At 45.2% G+C, this 21,630-nt stretch overlaps 2 protein-coding genes across 5 annotated transcripts in view; both read left to right on the top strand.

The window, feature by feature from the left end:
* The window catches only part of LOC136398668 (microtubule-actin cross-linking factor 1, isoforms 6/7-like), a 55,729-nt gene extending 49,472 nt beyond the window's left edge, over positions 1-6,257 (top strand). Inside the window, exons 17-18 of the mRNA XM_066372889.1 lie at positions 1,654-1,743; positions 6,181-6,257. Of these exons, the coding sequence (XP_066228986.1) occupies positions 1,654-1,673 (20 nt within the window). The 3' untranslated portion in view covers positions 1,674-1,743; positions 6,181-6,257. The remainder of the gene's footprint in view (positions 1-1,653; positions 1,744-6,180) is intronic.
* Positions 6,258-10,099: 3,842 nt separating this feature from the next.
* LOC136398667 (cation-independent mannose-6-phosphate receptor-like) overlaps positions 10,100-21,630 on the top strand; it is a 31,675-nt gene continuing 20,144 nt past the window's right edge. For 3 of the 4 annotated variants that reach the window (XM_066372887.1, XM_066372884.1, XM_066372888.1), the window contains exons 1-5: positions 10,100-10,189; positions 13,150-13,290; positions 14,437-14,574; positions 15,156-15,299; positions 15,787-15,962. The gene's annotated coding sequence lies outside the window, so the exon portion shown is untranslated. Of the gene's footprint in view, positions 10,190-12,739; positions 12,761-13,149; positions 13,291-14,436; positions 14,575-15,155; positions 15,300-15,786; positions 15,963-21,630 lie in introns of those variants that run through there. The other variant, XM_066372885.1, reaches the window with a different exon arrangement.

Here is a 21,630-nt window from a genome sequence, read left to right as displayed (position 1 = left end):
CCTCAGTTTCGCTTATGAAATATGAGTCACAAATAAACCTCACAGGGCAGTTATTTGGATTCAGTAAATAAAAGAATATTATGGTTGATTATAAGACATAGAAGTTAAAAATACACATAGAAGTTCATGGAAAAGACTAAAATTCAAAAAGACCAAGTTGAAGGCCCTGGCTTGTTGGCTCAGCGGTAGAGTGTCGGCCTAGCGTGCGGAGGACCCGGGTTCGATTCCCAGCCAGGGCACACAGAGAAGCGCCCATTTGCTTCTCCACCCCTCTGCCGCTCCTTCCTCTCTGTCTCTCTCTTCCGCTCCCGCAGCCAAGGCTCCATTGGAGCAAAGATGGCCCGGGCGCTGGAGATGGCTCTGTGGCCTCTGCCTCAGGTGCTAGAGTGGCTCTAGTCACAACATGGCGACACCCAGGATGGGCAGAGCATCGCCCTCTGGTGGGCAGAGCATCGCCCCATGGTGGGCGTGCCGGGTGGATCCCGGTTGGGCGCATGCGGGAGTCTGTCTGACTGTCTCTCCCTGTTTCCAGCTTCAGAAAAATGCAAAAAAAAAAGAGAGAGAGAGAGAAAAAAAAGGCCAAGTTGAGGCCAGCTTCCCACCTGTGATGCTGGGCAAGTTATTTAATCTCTTGTGCCTCATTTCCTCATGTATAACATAGGAATAATAATAAAACCTGCCTGATAGATGTGAGGGGTAGATGGGATAACAGGGAAAGCATTTTGCACAGAATTGGAGTTTAACCATACATTTTTCCAAAGTGAGATTTGTTCTTTTATTGTTTCTGTTATAAAATTGAAATTATTTTTCCTAAAAGGAAAATAATTCTCAAATTCACTGTGAAGTATTTGACAAGAGAGGGGTTAAAGTAGAAGTATACCCTGTGAAACAGTGGGCAACTGGCATTTTAGTTTCCTTTGTAGTATCTCTGGAAGGCTTTTCTACCTCTGGCTGGACTCAACTGTCTATCATTGGCCATCGTATCTCATTTAGGTTCATAATAATTCCTGAGGTGTTTCAGGATGATTACGACTCCCCATCTCCTTGTCCAAACCTTCTTGAATACTGTTCAGGGTTGCCATAATGTGTAATAAATCTGGCTTCAATTTTAAAAACACAGCCTGACCAGGCAGTGGCGTAGTGGATAGAGCATCGGACTGGGATGCGGAAGATCCAGGTTTGAGACCCCGAAGTCGCCGACTTGAGCGTGGGCTCATCTGGTTTGAGCAAAAATTCACCAGCTTGGACCCAAGGTCACTGGCTCAAGCAAGGGGTTACTCAGTCTGCTGAAGGCCATGGTCAAGACACATATGAGAAGGCAATCAATGAACAACTAAAGTGTCGCAATGCGCAACGAAAAACTAATGATTGATGCTTCTAATTTCTCCGTTCCTGTCTGTCTATCCCTGTCTATCCCTCACTCTGACTCTCTCTCTCTGTCTCTATAAAAAAAATAAAAAATAAATAAATAAAATGCCTTCATTAAAAACACACACTCTGGTAAATGTTCATATGCTGTATTCCAACCTGAAAATTCCTGAATTTACTGTTTCCAGTTTCAAATACTTAATTTCTGTTTACAGAGATTCTTTCGTAGAGAATAAAATAATTCAAGCTCAAATAAAAAGCAGTCTGTTTTACTGTTGTGCACAGGTCCGCAAGCACATCAGTGATCTCTATGAAGATCTGCGGGATGGCCATAACCTGATCTGTCTGCTGGAGGTCCTCTCGGGCACCAAACTGGTGAGCTGCTCTCTCCTCCTCATGTGTGACCTCACAGGTGGGGCCCTGTTTCTATCGGTCCATCGGGCTGAGTGGCGGGGCAAGCGGCCGTCATTGCTTTCCTTGTGACATGGGAGTCAGAAGCAGAAGAGATTATGGGTGGACTTTATTCCTATCTCAGACCTACAGTTTACATATGGTGTGATTTTATCTTAATCCAAAATGATGTGTCATCTATTCTCATTTCTTGATAGATTCAGGTATCAGTTATATTTCCATAACTGCATGCTTTCTCCTTACTTGTTTTTAAATCCATTTACAGATACTAGTAGTATTTTAGGAATAGTAGATTCATAAAAAATTTTAATGAGGTGTATTTTTCTTCTTGGAATTTTATTTCTAGCCTATATAGGCTTTTTCTTATTTTTCCATTTATTATGAATTGTTTAATTTTCTGTATTCATATCAGGTCCTGAAGTTTACATTTAAAAGCCCAGATGTTTCGAGTAATTTTTCCCTCAATTCACCTCACTTTTCTCCTGCTGTTATTCACTGAGTCTCACAGGTTTGAAGGATGCTGAAGTTGGTGCCTGAGCACAGCCCTAGATGCAGTCAGTATATTTGGGCTCCTTGGACAACCAACTGTGCCTGCCTCCTCTCCGAGTGTATTAAACATTGCTTGTGGGAAACACCTATATGCCCGAGGGCAAATTTGTGTGAGCCTCTTAGCTTGTCAGATGATAGTTCTCATACTTGCTTTGTTTGCAGGATTTAAACAATCTTACTTGACGGGCCCATTGTTTCATATATTTGAGGCTAATGGAAGCAGGTGATCCTGTGCAGTTTCTGTTCTAGCTCCAGCATCACAGACAACATAATTTTCACTTAGAGAAGTCTAGGGTTGACTACTGGAAACATCTGTGAGGAAAGAGAACTGAAGAGAGGCAGGCGCACAGTCTGAGTAGTCTGGGAAGCTCGGCCCACTCGCTGCCATTGGTGAATCCGTAGTCGTTCTTCGTTGTGTTTCAGGAACAGAATTTGGCCTGTTAGTTATCACTCCCTAAGTAATACTCAGCTCCATCTAGGATTGGGTTTGGCTCCCTTGGGCCCTTTGGTTTCACATCTTTTTTTTGCCTTGCAATAGAATTATAATTTTTTTTTTTTTTTTTTTGTATTTTTCTGAAGCTAGAAACGAGGAGAGACAGTCAGACTCCCGCTTCCGCCCGACCAGGATCCACCCGGCACACCCACAGGGGGCGACGCTCTGTCCACCAGGGGGCGATGCTCTGCCCCTCCGGGGCGTCGCTCTGCCGCGACCAGAGCCACTCTAGCGCCCGGGGCAGAGGCCAAGGAGCCATCCCCAGCGCCCAGGCCATTCCTGCTCCAATGGAGCCTCGGCTGCAAGAGGGGAAGAGAGAGACAGAGAGAAAGGAGAGGGGGAGGGGTGGAGAAGCAGATGGGCGCTTCTCCTGTGTGCCCTGGCCGGGAATCGAACCCGGGAGTTCTGCACGCCAGGCCGACGCTCTACCACTAAGTCAACTGGCCAGGGCTTATAATTTTTAATGGCCTAAAATTGACAGATGCTCTTATTAGCACAGCCAGCACAGAGTGAATTCTAGTTCTTCTCTGGCCCTCATTCATAAATTTCATGGGTATTCAAAATTTCACCTTTAGTATGCTGGACTTGACTCCTCAGAGCTCATCAAGTTATATTTTGTGACCTGACCTGTGGTGGCGCAGTGCATAAAGCGTGACCTGGAAATGCTGAGGTCGCCGGTTCTAAACCCTGGGCTTGCCTGGTCAAGGCACATATGGGAGTTGATGCTTCCAGCTGCTCCCCCCTTCTCTCTCTCTGTCTCTCCTCTCTCTCTCTGTCTCTCTCTCTTCCTCTCCTCTAAAAAAATAAATAAATAAAGGAAAAAAGAATAAATAAATAATTAAAAAGAAAAGTTATATTTTGTGCAATTTTCCTGGTATGTTTGATGACTTGTAGTGATTTTATATTGGAAAGGGACATTTTTGGTGACATTGCTTACAAAACAGGTTAAAACCACTCCAATCTAATTTACTTTCCTAACCTTTAAGAACCTATAGGTGTTTATCAAGATAAATTCATAGGATAGCATCTTATCACTGAAAACAATCCAAATATCTCTTTCACGCTTTTCACTTTGCCTCTTTCTCCCTTCATTGATTCACAGAACAGAGAGGGTGGTTGGCTGTGGAGAATTGAGGCTGTGTTTCAACATAAGACATGTTCAATGAAACCATCTGTTCTGGTCTTGCCTTTTTTTGGATGTGGGAGGGTATTTTCATCCTTTTTTTGTTTAATGCTGCGTTCATCCCCTTTTCATTTTTGTGTTGTGAATTTCTTGTTCCTCTGTTGTGTCTTTGCCTTGGTTGGTGGCCAGAGGAGCCAGCAGGGCTGAAGACCCTCGGTCTGGTGAGCATGCCCTCCTGGCGCCATACAAACGGCGAGGAGCAGGAAGAGGAAGATGATGATGTAGTAGGTCCTCTCAGTGATGCCAGCATCTCAGCTGGCACTGCAGGGCCATCAGAGAATCTGAGGGTCTCCAGGTCTCCAGTAGCTCAGTTACCAATTGCCTTCTTCCCTCTTTACCTGGGAATATGGGTCCCAAAGAAAGTGGTGAAAAGTAATTGTGCCGCTGGCTACTGTTAGATGATCCTGAAGTGGGAATTATTTTGCTCATCTGAGAATGGTTGACACAAAGAGAATAATGGTGTTTGGGAGGTATCAAGTCCCTCTGACCTGGAGACTCGTGGCTTTCTTGTGGCCTTGTTGTGTTGCCTGAGTCCAGAGTGCAGAACTGGAAAGTCTAATTGAAAGCCTGACAGTTAACTGCTCATCCAGACTAACTGGTAGGTACTCTCTCTCCACCTCTCTAGCCTCCACCATGTCATTTGATTTCAGAATGGCCTGTTGTTTGCAAACCACTCACTGCATGGAGATGCACCGCCTTGGTCAATAATATCTCTAGTTGCTGTGGAGGACAGAGTTTAACTTGCATGTTCTTAAGGTTATTTACTTTTGGTGGGGGGTACCTAGTAGTAAAGATTAGGGTGTGTGGAAGGGGCATTTCCTGCTTGCAGGCCCTACATTATAGCCCATGACCTTTCTCCAGTAACAGGGATTAGGCAATATTTCCCATTCCCTGTCCTCTTAAAGTCATCTTTTCACTTTATTGATCTCCTTTTTCATTGTCTTAGAATCTTCAGTTTCATAGGCTCTGTCATTCCTTAAGCCATATTTGCAATAATTACTGAAATGACTGAAAAGAGGTTCTTGCCTTAAAGATTTTTCCTAAACTTTTGACTTAAGAAGTTGCCCAGAGAGGCATCAACATCCTGGTCAATTAATCTTAGTTTGGCAGTGTTCCTTAGAAGTGTTGGGGAGGGGATGCCCAGAGAGATATGCCTTTACCTCTTTCCACCTGTTGGGCCACTTTTTGCTCATTTTAACTTGGGGAAAGGTTTCCTCTGCAGGTGTTCACAACAGAACTACTTTATATTTTATCAGCCTTTAGTACCAATTTGACATTTACAAATGAACTGGGTATAATCTAATGAGAGTGATATTTTAGTTCCAGCTTTAGGAAGATAAAAGCAACATTGTACAGTGAGAAGGAGAGAATGTTTCAGATGTATATAGTTAACCTGCATGTTGGGCAAACAGACTTCATGTACTTTTGGAGGGATAATGGTTGAGCTATGGGTAGGGCACCAGAGGCAGGGGATGGAGATGGGCTCCTCTTCTGTGGCTGATGTGACACCTAGGATTAAGGAACTGGGGAAAATACTTTTTGGGGGGATATCATGTTGAACATCCCTATACCATCAAGGTTTTGTTAGCTCTTGGTATTTCATACTGGGGTAAAGGGTAGCTTTCCTGCATGGAAACCTATCTTCCTGGAAAATAGGTTTCTTCCTGAATTTTGCCTATCATTTTGGATTTTTTCACTTGTTTATTAAACATATGTAATTCTCATTTTAAACGGAGCTACCTCAGGCTTCTTCTGCTGTGTTTGCAGTAAGGTCGGCTTGTTCAACATCCCTGTGCAATATGCAATTAGGACTTTCCAATAGCATTTCACTGGTTGTAGGAGCCATAGAGCCATAGTCTTTGTCTCTATGAATCTCACATGCAGAAGCAGGCAGCCACGTAGGACCATAGGAGAACCTGTGGAGAAGCTGTGGCAGTGGTTCAGCGTCAGTGGTCACAGCGGCTGTGTTCATGGGACTTAGAGTGACCAAGGCCTTTTGGAGACCTAAGAGAGCATGGTGACACAGACAGGTTCTGCTGTTGAAAGGCGCTTTACGTTGCTCCCACACCTGGCTTCGGCCATGAAGGATTCTTTGTGGTCTTTGACTCTGAAATGGGAGTGATCTGCATGAGTATACTGGTGTAGCTAAAATCAACACCCCTGTTTTTGTTTGCAGCCCCGGGAGAAGGGCAGGATGCGTTTTCATAGCTGCAGAACGTGCAGATTGCCCTGGACTTCCTAAAGCGGCGACAGGTAAGAGTGTCCCATGGGTTCCCCCTTCAGCCAGGGAATGTTGGCGTCCAGTTCCTATTTAGGGAAGTTCTCAGTACCCCTAGTGAGCCCTCAGTGATTGCTAAATCTGACTGGCCCACTTCTGAGTCTTACTTGCTAGTGCGAGAGACTAGTGGACCAATCATTTTATCGTCCTTACATAGAGCTTGTGACCTTCCTGAGAGGGAGAGTGTGAACAGAGGAGAGTTATAGGCTAAAGCAGGGGTCCCCAAACTTTTTACTCAGGGGGCCAGTTCACTGTCCCTCAGACCGTTGGAGGGCCAGACTATAAAAAAAACTATGAACAAATCCCTATGCACACTGCACATATCTTATTTTAAAGTAAAAATACAAAACGGGAACAAATACAATATTTAAAGTAAAGAACAAGTAAATTTAAATCAACAAACTGACCAGTGTTTCAATGGGAACTATGCTCCTCTCACTGACCACCAATGAAAGAGGTGCCCCTTCCAGAAACACGGCAGGGGGCCGCATGCAACCCGCCAGCTGTAGTTTGGGGACCCCTGGGCTAAAGATCAAATTGTATGGACCTACCTTAGATGGAGGTGAAAAGGAGGGAAAAAGATAAGCCAGCAAGCGAGGTGGAAAAAAGGAAAAACCAGAGTGTCACATTGTGATCATGAAAATTAGATGAGGAGGTGGCGTCACTTCAGGTCTGAGGAAAAGGTCGTAGCTGTTAAGCATTGGTAACTTAAGAGAACAGTTTTAATAGAGCAGAAAAGTGTTTAGAATATATTGAACCTGGATATAGGAAAGGAAGAATAAAGTTATCATTCTCTGGATGAGGAAAGAAGACAGCAACCTATTTTTAGATATAGGAGGAAAAGCCAGTGAAGAGAAGACTGAAAATGAGAGAGAGGAGAAGAGCAATAGACCTAGAGATACCTTAGCAATCTTCTAGCCCAGGTGTTTCATTTCATAGCTAAGGAAATTGAGGTCTAGATAGGTGAAATGACCTGCCTGCCCCAAATCATAGAGCAGGTTAGAGCAAAGCTGGGGCTTTACCCCAGGTCTCCTGACATGTAGATTAATGCGCCTTCCTGTCTCCATGCTGTTTTCTATGTACTGTCCTTCCTTCCATTGCTTCCCAATTAGTGGAACCAAGTCCAGGATTGAGGGTTGAGATCCAGAGCACAGCCTGTATGGTTCTCTTTGAGAAAAAAAAGAAAAATGCCTCTCTTCTGAGATACAGGGAGAAGGAAGGAAGGGCAGATAAAGACAGAGATGGTTTGTAGTCAAGAGGAAGAGGGATGAGAGAGTCACAGACTTCATCTGCTGAGAGAGGGAGCTCTGTATGGAAAAGATTTGGGGTAGCTATAGTTGCTAGGCAACAACAGGGTCAAGAGAACATTGAGTGGTGTGCATATTTTTGGAGTTTGTTTTTTGTATCACTCTTATCAGCCGTTCTCATTAACTTGGAACATTTTCTTTTTGTGTGCTCCCATAGTATTTCACTTCAATATACGACTTACTGCTTTATTGTTGTTTCTCGGTTTATTCTAATGCACTGTAGGCCCCATGAGGACAGGGAACATGGTCTTAACATTTTTATCTTCACCACTTGTCATAAAAATGGTCCATAATTTCAGAAACCTATTTGTTGAAATAAATTAATAAATGACAAACACACTCGGAGGCTGAGGTGTTTAGGGTACTGGAGAAAGCAGCCCTGGAATGTCTGCGTGTAGTTAGAGGACAGCAGACGGGCGTTAAGGAGCAAGGGGAGTTGAGAGGAAATGATGGGCTAGACATCTGAACAAGGATCCAGAGTGGATTTGGTTGCTGTGGTAGGATGAAAGTGCGGGTGGGAAGGAACAGTGGGCTCAGAGAAGGGCAGAGAGCACTCTAGAACAATTCTCCGTGAAGGCTGGAGTCCAAGCTGTCGCTATGCAGGTGTCCAAAGCAGAGTGAAAATGAAAGTCATCGGAACTGAGAAGGCAGATGAATTGTGCAGAGAAGGTGATACTTAGGTCACTGAGACAAGTACTAGAGCTGCCTAGAAAGATGGTAGAAGGAGCGTTGGGAAAGAAGACCAGGACTGAGGTGCTGGAGTCATCGAGGGAAGGGTTCGCAGAGACCGAGTGTGGTTTGGCCCAGGGAGATGGACTTCAGCATAAAAGTGAAAATTGATGGAGGTCAGACTGAGGAATGTGGACTTGGCTGCTACTGCCAGCCTACCACCTGTGGGTTGTTAGTCCTTAGTGATGACAAAAACTGCATTCCCAGACGGGAAGGGGAACTTCTGAGGCACAGAAAAGGGAAAGACCTTGCCTGTGTGTCTTAGTCATTCAGGCTGCTCTAACAAAACGCCCTAGACTGGGTGACTTATAAACAATACAAGTTTACTTCTCAGTTCTGGAGGCTGGGAGATCTCAGATCAAGGCAGTTTTAGTGTCTCGTGGGTTCCTGGTTCAGGGGTGGCTGTGTTTTAGCTCTGTCCTAGTATGATGGAAGGGGCGAGGGAGTTCTCTTGGAATCTCTTATATAAGGGTACTAATCCCATTCCTGAGAGCTCCACCCTCATAACATAATCACCCCCAAATGCCCTACCTCCAACTACCATCAGATTGCTATTAGTATTTAACATACTCATTTCGGAGGGACACAAGCATTCAGTCTGTAGTACTGGTCACCATTAGTATAAGGGAAAGGTGAGGCTTCTGCTTGAGGTCACTGGGGTTCGTTAGAGACATGCAGGTTTCAGTTGAATTAAAGAGATAAAGGGAGGGAAAGTCGGGGACAGTTGGCTACAATTGAACAGGAGCTCCCTGAGGGTCTGACAGAAGAGGCTCACAGGGGTTGAGGTGGAAGTAGGATGGTTGTGGGTTTCAGCACTGGAAGTCCCACATCCTAGAGAACCCCTCAGTTTTCACTCACCGGGACATTTGGTCACCCTAGCAGGGGGACAGCCTGTGTGTCGTGCACTGTGTTAGAGCAGATACTCTGGGAGTCATGAGTAGTTAGGGATATCTGGATGGAAGTGGAGGCCAAATGCAGGCTGGAGTGGGCCAAAGACTGATTAGGGAGAAGAGGCATTACCCACTCCCCAATCTTAAAAAAAGGAAAAAGTCAGGGCTATGACGACTTAATAAACAACTCACAATACCACGTGCTTGCAAGGTTGCTTTACTGCTGGGAATGTAAGACAGTGCAGTCATGCTGGAAAATAATTTGGCAGTTCTTATAAAGCTAAGCATTTACCATATGACCCAGCAATCCCACCCCTAGGAATTTACCCCGGAGAAGTGAAAACAGAGGCTCACACAAAAACCTGTACATGAATATAGGAGCTTTATGCATACTTGCTTCAAGAAACAACCCCGGTGTCCTTTAGTGGATGAGTGGGTCAACACTGTGTGGTAGATCAATGCAATGGAAGAGTGTTCAGCAATAGAGGAGCAGACTATTGATACATGCAGCAACTTCAAAGGTGATCTTAAGAGCATTGTGCTGAGTGGAAAAAAGCCCGTATCAAAAGATTATGTACTGCTTGATTCCATTTATATGACATTCTGGAAAAAGCAAAACTGGGAACAGATCCGTGGTTGCTGGGAGTAGGAGAGGCGACAGGGTGTGACTCTAAAGGGGCAGCATCGGTCACCCTTTTGGGATGTTGGGACTGTTCTGTTATTCTGACTGTGGTGGTAGTTCCATGAATCTATACATGTGTGGAAACTCATAGACTTGTACACCAAAAAAAAAATCAATCTAACTGTTGTATATAATGAAGACAATCTCTATAAAAATGAAATCAAAACAAAAGTCACAAAACAGACCAACTTTTGTTTCCTTTTCAGGTGAAACTATTGAATATTCGCAATGATGACATTACAGATGACAACCCAAAGCTGACCCTGGGCCTGATCTGGACCATTATTTTGCACTTCCAGGTAGGGTCTGTGAAGTTTCGGGTCACTGTCACTTAGTTTGGACATGGCCTAGTCCAGTGGTTCTCAACCTTTCTAGTGCTGTGACCCCTCAATACAGTTCCTCATGTTGCGGTGACCCCAAGCCAAGAAATAATTTTGGTGGCTACTTCATAACTGTAATATATGCATTATGTATTTTCCGATGGCTTTAGGCGACCCCTGTGTTTTGGTCATTCGACCCCCGCCGGGGTCGCGACCCACAGGTTGAGAACTGCTGGCCTAGTCGGAGCTAGCAGTTGCACTGCCTTCCACAGTCACGCTGAGCGTCCCTTCTCTGTATTTGGCAGTGAACAGCAAGGGTAAGAGAGGGAGTCGGAAAGGAGGATAAGGATTGGCCTGGAGATAGAGCTGTTGCAGCCTAAACCCAGAACTTCCGAATCTTGTTCATGATGCCGTGGGGTTTTTCACTTGTTTTCTTTGGCCCTGTCATTGCAGTCCGGTTGTCTGAAGTCTGCTCAGTTGAGTCAGAACTGGCTCGTTAGGTGCTCTGAGTTTGAGGGGTGGGGAGAGATGTTGGTTGTGATGCTTTCAGAGGGTGAAGGCCTGCAGTCCTGCTTTGATGTAGACTGTTCTTCATCTTTAATGATGTTAAAACAAGCCTGCATAATTGTAGCACTGTTGTAGTTATTTGGGCTGCTGTAAAGAAATACTGTCACAGACTGGGTGGCGTAAACAACAGACATTTATTTCTCATAGTTCTGCCAGTTGGAAATATGAGATCGGTTCTTAGTGAGGGCCCTCTTCCTGGTTATGTCCTCACATGACCTTTCCTTGGTGCATGCATGCAGAGAAAGAGAGCTCGTGTTGCTTCATCTTTTTATAATGGCATAAATTCTATTATGGGGCTCCACTCTCATGACCTTATTTAAACATAATTGCTTCCTAAATGCCCCACCTCCAAATCCAATCACACTGGGGATTCGAACTTCAACATATGAATTTTGAGGGGACACAAACATTCATTTCATAGCAAACAGCTTAGTAGCTGTGTTTGTGTGTTTTAATAAGCACAACCTTGTAGCATTTATCACACCCAAGAGCAGTGGCATTTAGTAGTGCTCACCTAGTCACAGGGCCTTCATAAGGAGGCCAATCCTTTTCAAGTAAGTACAGCCCTACCTTTATAAAAAGGTTATCTTGAATCACTTTAGAACAACTAAGCAAAGCTGTGTCTTGGACAGCTCTCCCATATCCATCCAGTTGCCCTACAGGAGGCAGATGGATTAGAAGGAGCACTTCTTGGTCAGGTGGGAATTGAAAGCTAAGGTAGTATCTGAAGGAGGCATGGGGCATGGTTTATTTATGTCACATAAAATAAGAAGCTTAGGGCATTGCTGTGTTTGCAAACTCTCTGGACCAGAAACGTGAGTGCCTGAGGCTTAGTGGCCACATGCTTGGTGAGCCTTGGGCCTTTCTCTTCCATCTAATCATCATTTATGGCAGGCATCCCCAAAGTACAGCCCGCGGGCCGCATGCGGCCCCATGAGGCCATTTATCCGGCTCCCCACCACACTTCTGGAAGGGGCACCTCTTTATTGGTGGTCAGTGAGAGGAGCACTGTATGTGGCGGCCCTCCAACGCTCTGAGGGACAGTGAACTGGCCCCCTGTGTAAAAAGTTTGGGGAGTCACAGGGAAATAATCACGACCTTTAGGTAAAGAAACTTAAAAAAAAAAAAAGAAAAAAAAAGAACCAGAACAGAATTGGGAAGCCGTGGATGTCAGCCAGAAGGAAACAGAAAAGAAGCATTTCTTCATTAGTGTCTTCCACCAAATGCTGCAGGGAGGCAAGGCGAGAGGCTGCCCGGAGGACGCGGCTGCGTGCTCAGTGGGTGAGTGTGCCCAGGGCCCGCATCTGGGGCATTCCCCCGAAGGCCCGCCCCCGGTTCAGGAAGAGCTAGAGAGTCTCCCTGCGGTTTATCTTGGCCTCCACCTTCTCATTGCAGCTTGTGAAGGATGGTAAAGAGAGCACTGATGGTCTCAGTTGTGGGGGACCCTGGGGGGCAGTCTGGGTGGAGACTATGGAGGGCCTAAAGTTGGCCTGGCCTTCCCACATGATGGGAAACCCAGAGAACCTCCCTGGGAAACACTTGGTTGTCTTTTCCCTTTGTAACCTGAAGAAGAACACTGTTAGGATTTGCATAAAAGTGATTTTGGTGTTTTAACAGCTTCACCGCCAGCAGTTGTTCAGAAGTGACAATGTAGGGTGACTGGCATCTATTGTCGCCTCTGTCTGAGAGCTCTGTCCCCCTTAGATTCCATCGGCTGTGACTGTGTTGATCTGTGGCTGTCCTGCAGAGACAGCTCAGTTTGATGGATCAGACTCCCACCCCAGAAGTGACAGGCAGGGAGAAGAGCCATTCGAATCTGTCCCAAGCATAGAACAAGGACCTGTGCGGCCAGGGGGTGGGAGGAATCACCCTGCCCTTCAGGGTGGTTTCTGTGAGCAGAACATGGCAGGGAGTTTCAGAACTTCGTGGGAAGAATCAACTGAACCAGGAATTAAGAGGTCCCCTTCTTGGCTGGCTGAACAGGTTTAGTTAGTTTCTGCTTTGTTCCTGGGACCAATGCTGGACTCTTGGTGTGCTTTCAAAAGACATGTCTCGGTAGAGTGGGGCCCCCGGAGGGGGAGACAGTGTTGTTTTACAGGATGGCAGGCCGGGCGTGTTTGCCTTTCTCCCTCTTGTGGGCACTTCCCTGCGGAGCCCGTAGGGGGCCTCGGGATTTTCAGCGTGGCTGCCACGACCTGGCCAAACATGTCACTCAAGAAGAAACTCACTGGCTGTGTCTCGGCCAGTTGGGCAGGCTGAGAAAAAGTCTGTGACGTACCTGCTGGGTCTGTGCTGACGCGTGCTGCCTCTTTCTGTCGTTATCATTTTTAATAACATCTTCTGTCCACCCTCCTCCCTTCTTGTTTTTCCAGAAAAGAGTGGATGTAAAAATCTGGGCAAATTTATTTCTTCCCCCTCAAAAGAGGAGGGAAACATTCATCTCTATGCGGACTGTGATGTCTGTGGTGACAAGAAGAGAATAAGAACTAATATAACACTGTTGTGCAAGCCAGGTAAACATTTTAAACACAACACTGGGGAAAGAAAAATACAAAAGAAGAGACATGGTCAGGCTTTTGCCAGGGGTGTGCTCACAGCCTTCGTGTCCGTTTCTTCATGGCCCTGCCAAGGGGATGAGGTCGGAAGGGGTGGAGCCCAGCCTTGAAAGGATCGGCCGTCCTTAGCGGTGGTCCAGTTAGATTTGATTCCCCGATCGACCGTCCCAGTCCAGTCCAGCAATGGAGAAACCATAAATGGCCTTCAAGGGCATTGTCTTGTAATTTTCCAAAAGAGTTATGGTCCAAGGGGGCTGCCTCTTCCTCAGAGCTGACAGAGCGCGGCCACGCAGCTGCTGAACTTCCTCCATGGGGAGAGGAGGGAGGGGTCGTGATGGTTGACACACGCTGTCTGGGATCTCACCGTTAAAAAGTACAGCACTCTTCTGTACACCGCGTCCCTTTGTTTGCATTGCTTTACAGGGTCAGAACCTACCTGCAGTCACACGTTCTGATGCTCCTCAGAACGTAGCATTGTGAGTGCTTTTGGACGCCTCTCAGTCCTAGTTGTGATTTTTAGGGGCTTCCTTGCTGGTGATGTTGAGCGTGCCCTGATTTTACTAATGTTGGGTCGGCAGCGTGCTCCCAGCGCCACTCACTGTGTCACCACTGAGCCTCTTCACCTTCCCTTGAAGTGTGTCCTTTGGAGCAATTCTCAGCTGTGGGGTGACGTCAGGGGCTAGGATTTTTATATGGATTTTTTAAAAAATTTTAAGTTATGGTATCATATGCAGAATGTGAAACTTATATTTTATTTGTTAAAGAAATTGTAGTAACATGCACATTCACGTGTTTTATCCCCGTGTAAATTCAGCATTTTCACCCCTTGTACTGGACCGTTCTATAGCATTGGGCACTTTCACTGTTGTGCATCTGTCACCACCGTCCACCTGCAGAACTTTTCCATCCTTCCAAAGGGACACTCTGTCCCCTTCCAACACTAACCGCCGTGTCTTCCCCGCTGCCCGCAGCCCGTGGCAGCCTCCCTTTGTTCTGTCTCTGTAGGGTGGACGCTCTCAGGACCTCTGGTAGGTGGACTCCTGCAGCACATATGGGAAGCCCTCTTGGGAGCGATTGGTGAGGGTCCCTTTCTCCCCCTGACAGGTGATCTGGAAAGTGCTCCGGTGCTGATACATTCCGGAGAAGACGGCTGCTTCTACGAGTTTGAGTGCCACACGGCCACCGCCTACGTGCTGTCCAGGACCGAGGGCGAGAACTGCACCATCTTTGACTTTCAGGCAGGTGGGTGTCCGAGCAGCTTCTGGTGGCAGAGTGTCCCCTGGACCTGCTTAGGCTTAGCAAACAGAAACAAAAACAAATAAGAGTGAATTCGAGGCAAACTGCTTTAGAATATTAGTCCTGTGGGCCCACATTCTGAAAGGCTGACGCTTGAGGGTTGAGATAATGAACAACCAGTCTCGGCTTGCTGCACGGACCCGTGGAAGTGAATCATGTTGGCAAAGGTTTTCCATGTGAGTTTCTGGTCCAGACACCGCCCCTGGGAGACTCTCCACACAGGTCGTGCCCTGGTGCTCCCCTGCTTGGAAGCATGCTGGTTGATTATTTGACCAGCAGTTATGGCTTGGAATAGCATTTTTCAGTTAACGGTGTGACATGGTAAGGACTCCTTCTCTGAGGGACATGTCAGGAACTGTGTTTCTGGTGGCCCAATAGGAAAAGCCTCTTTTTGGCCTTTTTGGTCTCCTGGTCCCCGGGGGGTCCCCAGGAAGAATGTCTCGGCTTGCGGCGGCGAACAGAGGCCGCCGTGACTGACTGCGGTCTGACCGACCTTCCATCCTTGGATTGTTTCTATTTCTTCGCAGAGTTTTCTTTTGACTTGTCAACTCTCATAAAGAAAGATGGCTATAAGGTGGAGACTGAGAAGTACGACTTTTACATAAACGTGTGTGCTGCGGTGTTGGGGGGCCCCTGCCAGCCGGGCTCGGGGCCTGCCAGGTGGCAAGAAGGCAAGTCACTGTGTCCATTTGTGGGTTTTTGATCAGGGGTCTCGTGTGACAGGTGTGTTCTCCGCTGACATTGCTTTGTAACAAGCAATCAGACACGGAGAGGACATAGCATGCTGACCAAAGGGTGCTAAGTGTGTGATTTCCCAAAGAGAGAGTGGACACACCCCGGGAAAAGAGAGAGGGCTATCCGTAATGCCATTTTTTTTCTGTGTAGCTGGCTCTTCTCTGTTGTTAGACACTTACGTACATGTCTCTTCATTGACGAGTAGAAATGAACTGAGTCGTACCCTCCACCAGCTGTGGGTTTGGGTTCTGGAGTGTGACCAGGGTTGGTCTCTGATCCCCGCTGGGCGTAGAAATCCCTAACTAAGGATCGGGGTGGTCTGCCATCCGGGACCTGTCCCAGCTGCTCCCCCACCCTGTGCACCAGCCCTTCCTCCCGCGTCTGGTCTTAGCATCTTTTCTGAGAGACGTTTGTTTGTTTTAGTGATAAGAAGTTTGGAACTCGGGACGGAGCAATAGTAAACTTTCCTATTCCGATGGGATGATCCAGTTGAATACAAGGATGGCACGCCCTATAACAATGACAAGCATGCGCTGCGCGCGACGCTCATCACCTTCCTCTGTGACCGAGACGTTGGCGTGGGTGTGCCCAAGTATCAGGTGGGAATGGGCCACGGGTGCCCATGCGTACGCCGCCTGGGAGAGGGAATCAGCCGGGTGAAGGCGGGAGGAGAGAAGAAAGGGGTCGCGGCAGGGCCACCGACTTCTCTGGAGTGAGATGGGGTTCTCACTGCAGAGGAGGTGTGGGCTGGGGTATCCCTGGGGACGGACTGTCAAGTGGTCTGGCTGCCCATGACTTCTACGCGAGCCTGCCTGCCATGGCCGTTTGTGTAGAAGCTGAGCTGTGAGAACGGTTTTCTGGGGAAGTTATCACACTTTGAGGTTTTAGTTCATCCGTTTAGATTTGCTAGGATCCCAGGCAGTTGTCAGTTTATGAGCTGTTTATCCACTGGGCCATATACCCCAGTGACTGGGCCATACACCCCAGTGACTGCGCCGTACACCTCAGTGTCGGGCTGTACACCTCAGTGACTGGGCCATACATTTCAGTGTCTGGGCCGTGCATCTCAGTGACTGGGCCGTGCATCTCAGTGACTGTGCCGTACATCTCAGTGACTGGGCCATACACCGCAGTGACTGGGCCATACATCTCAGTGACTGGGCCATACACTGCAGTGACTGGGCCATACATCTCAGTGACTGGGCCATACACCTCAGTGACTGGGCCATACACCTCAGTGACTGGGCTATACACCGCAGTGACTGGACCATACACCTCAGTGACTGGGCCATACATCTCAGTGACTGGGCCATACACCGCAGTGACTGGGCCATACACCGCAGTGACTGGGCCATACATACTCCGCAGTGACTGGGCCATACATTTCAGTGTCTGGGTCATATATCTCAGTGACTGGGCCATACACCTCAGTGACTGGACCATACATTTCAGTGTCTGGGCCGTACACCTCAGTGACTGGGCCATACACCTCAGTGACTGGGCCATACATACACCGCAGTGACTGGGCCATATACCTCAGTGACTGGGCAATACATCTTAGTGACTGGGCCATACATTTCAGTGTCTGGGCCATACACCTCAGTGACTGGGCCGTACACCTCAGTGACAGCCCACATTTATCCACTGGACCATACACCTCAGTGACAGCCCACAGTCACCTGGGTTTTGGATACAAAACACACGAAAGCATGAAAACTTTCTCATTCCCACTGAACAGAGGCTAGATTTTCATCTTAATATTTTACTGGACGTTCTCCCCTTTAATAAAATGAGATGGGCAAGGTAGCATCCCTTTTCTGAAGTGTGTTTGTAGAAGGTGTACTGGTCAACTTTTCTTTTTTATTAAATTTAATACAGTGACATTGATAAATCAGGGTACATATGTTGAGAGAAAACATTTCCAGATTATTTTGACACTTGATTGTGCTGTATATCCCTCACCCAAAGTCAAATTGTCTTCCGTCACCTTCTATCTGGTTTTCTTTGTGCCCCTCCCCTCCCCCCCACCCCCTCTCTCTCCCTCCTCGCCCCATCCCCCTCAAGCCTCCCCACATGCCCCTTACCATCATATTCTTATCCATGTCTCTGAGTCTCATTTTTATGTCCCATCTATGTATGGATTCATATAGTTCCTAGTTTTTTCTGATTTACTTATTTCACTCCACATAATGTAATCAAGGTCCATCCATGTTATTGTAAATGATCCGATGTCATCATTTCTTATGGCTGAGTAGTATTCCATAGTATATATGTAGCAACGCTTTTTAATCCACTCGTCCTCTGACGGACACTTTGGTCTGTTTCCAGATCCTCGCTATTGTGAACAATGCTGCCACAAACATGGGGGTGCATTTCTTCTTTTGGAGCAGGTCTATGGTGTTATTGGGGTATATTTCTAAAAATGGGATAGCTGGGTCTAAAGGCAGTTCGATTTTCAATTTTTTGAGGAATCTCCGTACTGTTTTCCACAGAGGCTGCAGCAGTCTGCATTCCCACCAGCAGTGGAGGAGGGTTCCCTTTTCTCCACATCCTGGCCAGCACTTATTCTGTGTTGTTTTGTTGATGAGCGCCATTCTGACTGGTGTGAGGTGGTATCTCATCGTGGTTTTAATTTGCATTTCTCTAATGATTAATGATTTTGAGCATTTTTTCATATGCTTATTGGCAATCTATATCCCTTCTTTGGGGAAGTGTCTATTTCCTTTTCCCATTTTTTAAAGGTTTTTTCTTTTAATTTTTTCTTTCTTTCTTTCTTTCTTTGTTTATTTACAGAGACAGAGAGAGGGATAGACAGACAGGAACGAAGAGATGAGAAGCATCAATCATTAGTTTTTCGTTGCACGTTGCGACACCTTAATTGTTCATTGATTGCTTTTTCATACATGCCTTGACCACGGGCCTTCAGCAGACTGAGTAACCCCTTGTTCGAGCCATAGACCTTGGGCTCAAGCTGGGGAAACCAGATGAGCCTGCGGGGTCTCGAACCTGGGTCTTCCACATCGCAGTCCTACACTCCATCTACTGCGCCACCGCCCAGTCAGGCTCCTTTTCCCTTTTTTTTTTGTATTTTGTTGAGGCTTTTAGCATTTATATTCATCAGGGATATTGGCCTATAATTTTCTTTCTTTGTGTTGTGTTTGCCTGATTTTGGAATCAGAATTATGCTCACATCATAAAAGGAGTTTGGAAGTCTACCTTCCTCTTGAATTTTTTGAAATAGCTTGAGAAGGATAGGAGTTAGTTCTTCTTTGAATATTGGGTAGAATTCACTTGTGAAGCCATCAGGCCCCGGACTTTTCTTTGTTGGGAGTTTTTTGATAACTGTTTCAATCTCATTTGTTGTAATCGGTCTGTTTAGGTGTTCTGATTCTTCCTGATTGATTTTTAGAAGATTGTATGTTTCTAGGAATTTGTCCGTTTCATCTAGGTTGTCTAGTTTTTTGGCATACAGTTCTTCATAGTAGTTTCTTACAATATTTTGTATTTCTGTTGTGTCAGTTGTTATTTCTCCACTCTCTAATTTTATTTGAGTCTTCTCTCTTTTTTTCTTGTTGTGTCTGGTTAAAGGATCATCAATCTTGTTTACCTTTTCAAAGAACCAGCTCCTAGTTTCATTGATCCTCTGTATTGTTTCTTTAGCCTCTATGTCATTTATTTCCACTCTGATCTTTATTATTTCCTTCCTTCTACTACATTTGGGCTTTACTTGATGTTCTTTTTCTAGTTCTTTTAGATGCAGGGTTAAGTTATTTATTTGAGCTTTTTCTAGTTTCTTAAAGTGTGCTTGTATTGCTATGAGCTTCCCTCTCAATAATGCTTTTGCTGTGTCCCATAAATTTTGAGTTATTGTATGCTTGTCATTCACTTCTAGGAATTTTTTTATTTCTTCTTTGATCTCATTCTTAATCTATTCATTATTTAACAACCTGCTATTTAGTTTTCATGTGTTTGAGAATGTTTGAGCTTTTCTGTTGTGTTTCATTTCTATTTTCATGCCATTGGGGTCAGAGAAAGTGCTTGATAAGATTTCAATCTTCTTAAATTTGTTGAGACTGCTTTTGTGCCCTAACATGTGGTCTATCCTAGAGAATGTACCATGAGCTCTTGAAAAGAATGTATATTCTGCTGCTTTAGGATGAAAGGTCCTGAAGATATCTATTAAATCTTGTTGATCTAGTGTGTCCTTCAAGTCTGCTGTTTCTTTAATTTTCTTTCTTGAGGATCTGTCTAGTGATGTTAGTGGGGTATTAAAATCCCCTACTATTATAGTATTGCTTTTGATCTTGCCCTTTATATCCATCAAAGTCTGCTTTATATATTTAGGTGCTCCTATATTAGGTGCATAGATATTTATAATAGTTTTATCTTCCTGTTCGAATACTCCGTTTATCATTATATAGTGGCCTTCTTTATCTCTTACTACATCCTTTGTTTTAAAGTCCATTTTGTGTGATATAAGTATTGCTACCCCAGCTTTTTTTTTCATATCCATTTGTATGAAATGTGTTTTTTTTCCATTCTTTTTACCTTCAATTTATGTGCATCTTTTGTTTTAAGGTGTGTCTCTTGTAGACAGCATGTGTACAGGTCCTGTTTTCTTTTCCATGCAGTTACGCTATGTCTTTTGATTGGATCATTGAATCCATTTACATTTAAGGTTATTATTGATATGTAATTATTTATTGGTATTTTATTCTTTAAAGGTGTATTCCTTTTTTGCTACATTTTTTCGCACTCTGATCTGTTTACAACAGGCCCCGTAACATTTCCTGTAGCATTGGTTTGGTTGTAATGAATTCCTTGAGTTGGTTTTTTTTTTGTTTGGGAAGCTTTTTATTTCTCCTTTGATTTTAAATGATAGCCTTGCTGGCTAAAGTAGTCTTGGTTGTAGGTTCTTGTTCTGCATTACTTTGACTACTTCTTGCCATTCCCTTCTGGTCTCAAGTGTGTTTCTGTAGAGAAGTTGGATGTCATCCTTATGGGGGCTCCTTTGTAGGTGATAGCCTTTTTTCTCTAGCAGCTTTTAATATTTTCTCTTTATCACTTAGCTTTGGTATTTTAATTATGATATGTCTTGGTGTAGGTTTCTTTGGATTTCTCTTTAATGGCATTCTCTGTGCTTCCTGAACTTGTGAGAATTTCTCCTGCATTAATTTAGGGAAGTTTTCAGCTATGATATGATTAAACAGTCTCTATCCCTTGTTCTTTCTCTTCTTCTTCAGAAACCCCTATGATGCGGATGTTATTTCTCTTCATGTTGTCACAGAGCTAAGAGTTTCCTCAGACTTTGAGTCTCTTTTCTTTTTTCTTCTCTGCTTTCTTGCCTTCATTCAAGTTGTCCTCCAACTCGCTGATTCGATCCTTAGCTCTATCCATCCTCTTTTTAATTCCTTCCATTGTGATCTTCATTTTTGATATTGTATCTTTTTTATACCCGCTATTTCTTTATTTTAGGTGTTCGTAATGACCATCCATTGTTGTTCTGAGATTCGTAAGCATCCTTACAATCATTATTTTGAACTCTGCCTCCGGAAGTTTGATTATTTGCATATCACTTAGTTCATCTCCTGAAGGTTTCTCTTGTGGTTTCATTTGGATTGCACTTTTTTGTCTTCTCATTATGTCTCTGTGTTTGGGTGTTTTGTTTGTAGACCTGGTTGATCTAGGCTTGGTGTTGTCTGCCTCCACTTTTCACTTGTGTTGTTTCTTGGTCTTCTTGGGTTGGCATCAGCTATTATTTGTAATCCACTTTTGGATTTGGGCCACTTTGAAGTCTTGATTTGTTTGTTTTCTTAACAGGTGATAGTCTTGTTTACTGATCTCAGCAGGGGGTTCCTTGAAACTGTATCCAGCAATGTGGTGGGTGTAACCTGAGACTCTGAAGGCCTCTTCTACCTTCTAGTTAATTTCTCTGGGGGCAGGGTGTTTTCTGAGCTTCAGTAGGTGGAGATGTATCTCAGATCTCCATGGAGACCTGAGTTACTGCCCCTCCTTTCCTCTTCTTTTTTTTTTAAGACTTTATTCATTTTAGAGAGGAGAGAAGGAAGACAGAGAGAGAGAAAGAGAGAGAGAGAGAGAGAGAGAGAAGGAGGGGAGGAGCAGGAAGCATCAATTTCCATATGTGCCTTGACCAGGTAATCTCAGGGTTTTGAACCAGCGACCTCAGCATTCCAGGTTGATGCTTTATCCACTGTGCCACCACAGGTCAGGCCCACTTCTTGTTTTCAGCTGTATCTTGTTGTGCTG

The sequence above is a fragment of the Saccopteryx leptura genome, chromosome 3, assembly GCF_036850995.1.
Source record: "Saccopteryx leptura isolate mSacLep1 chromosome 3, mSacLep1_pri_phased_curated, whole genome shotgun sequence".
Classification (NCBI taxonomy): domain Eukaryota; kingdom Metazoa; phylum Chordata; class Mammalia; order Chiroptera; family Emballonuridae; genus Saccopteryx; species Saccopteryx leptura.
This window is presented reverse-complemented; position numbering and strand designations above follow the sequence as displayed.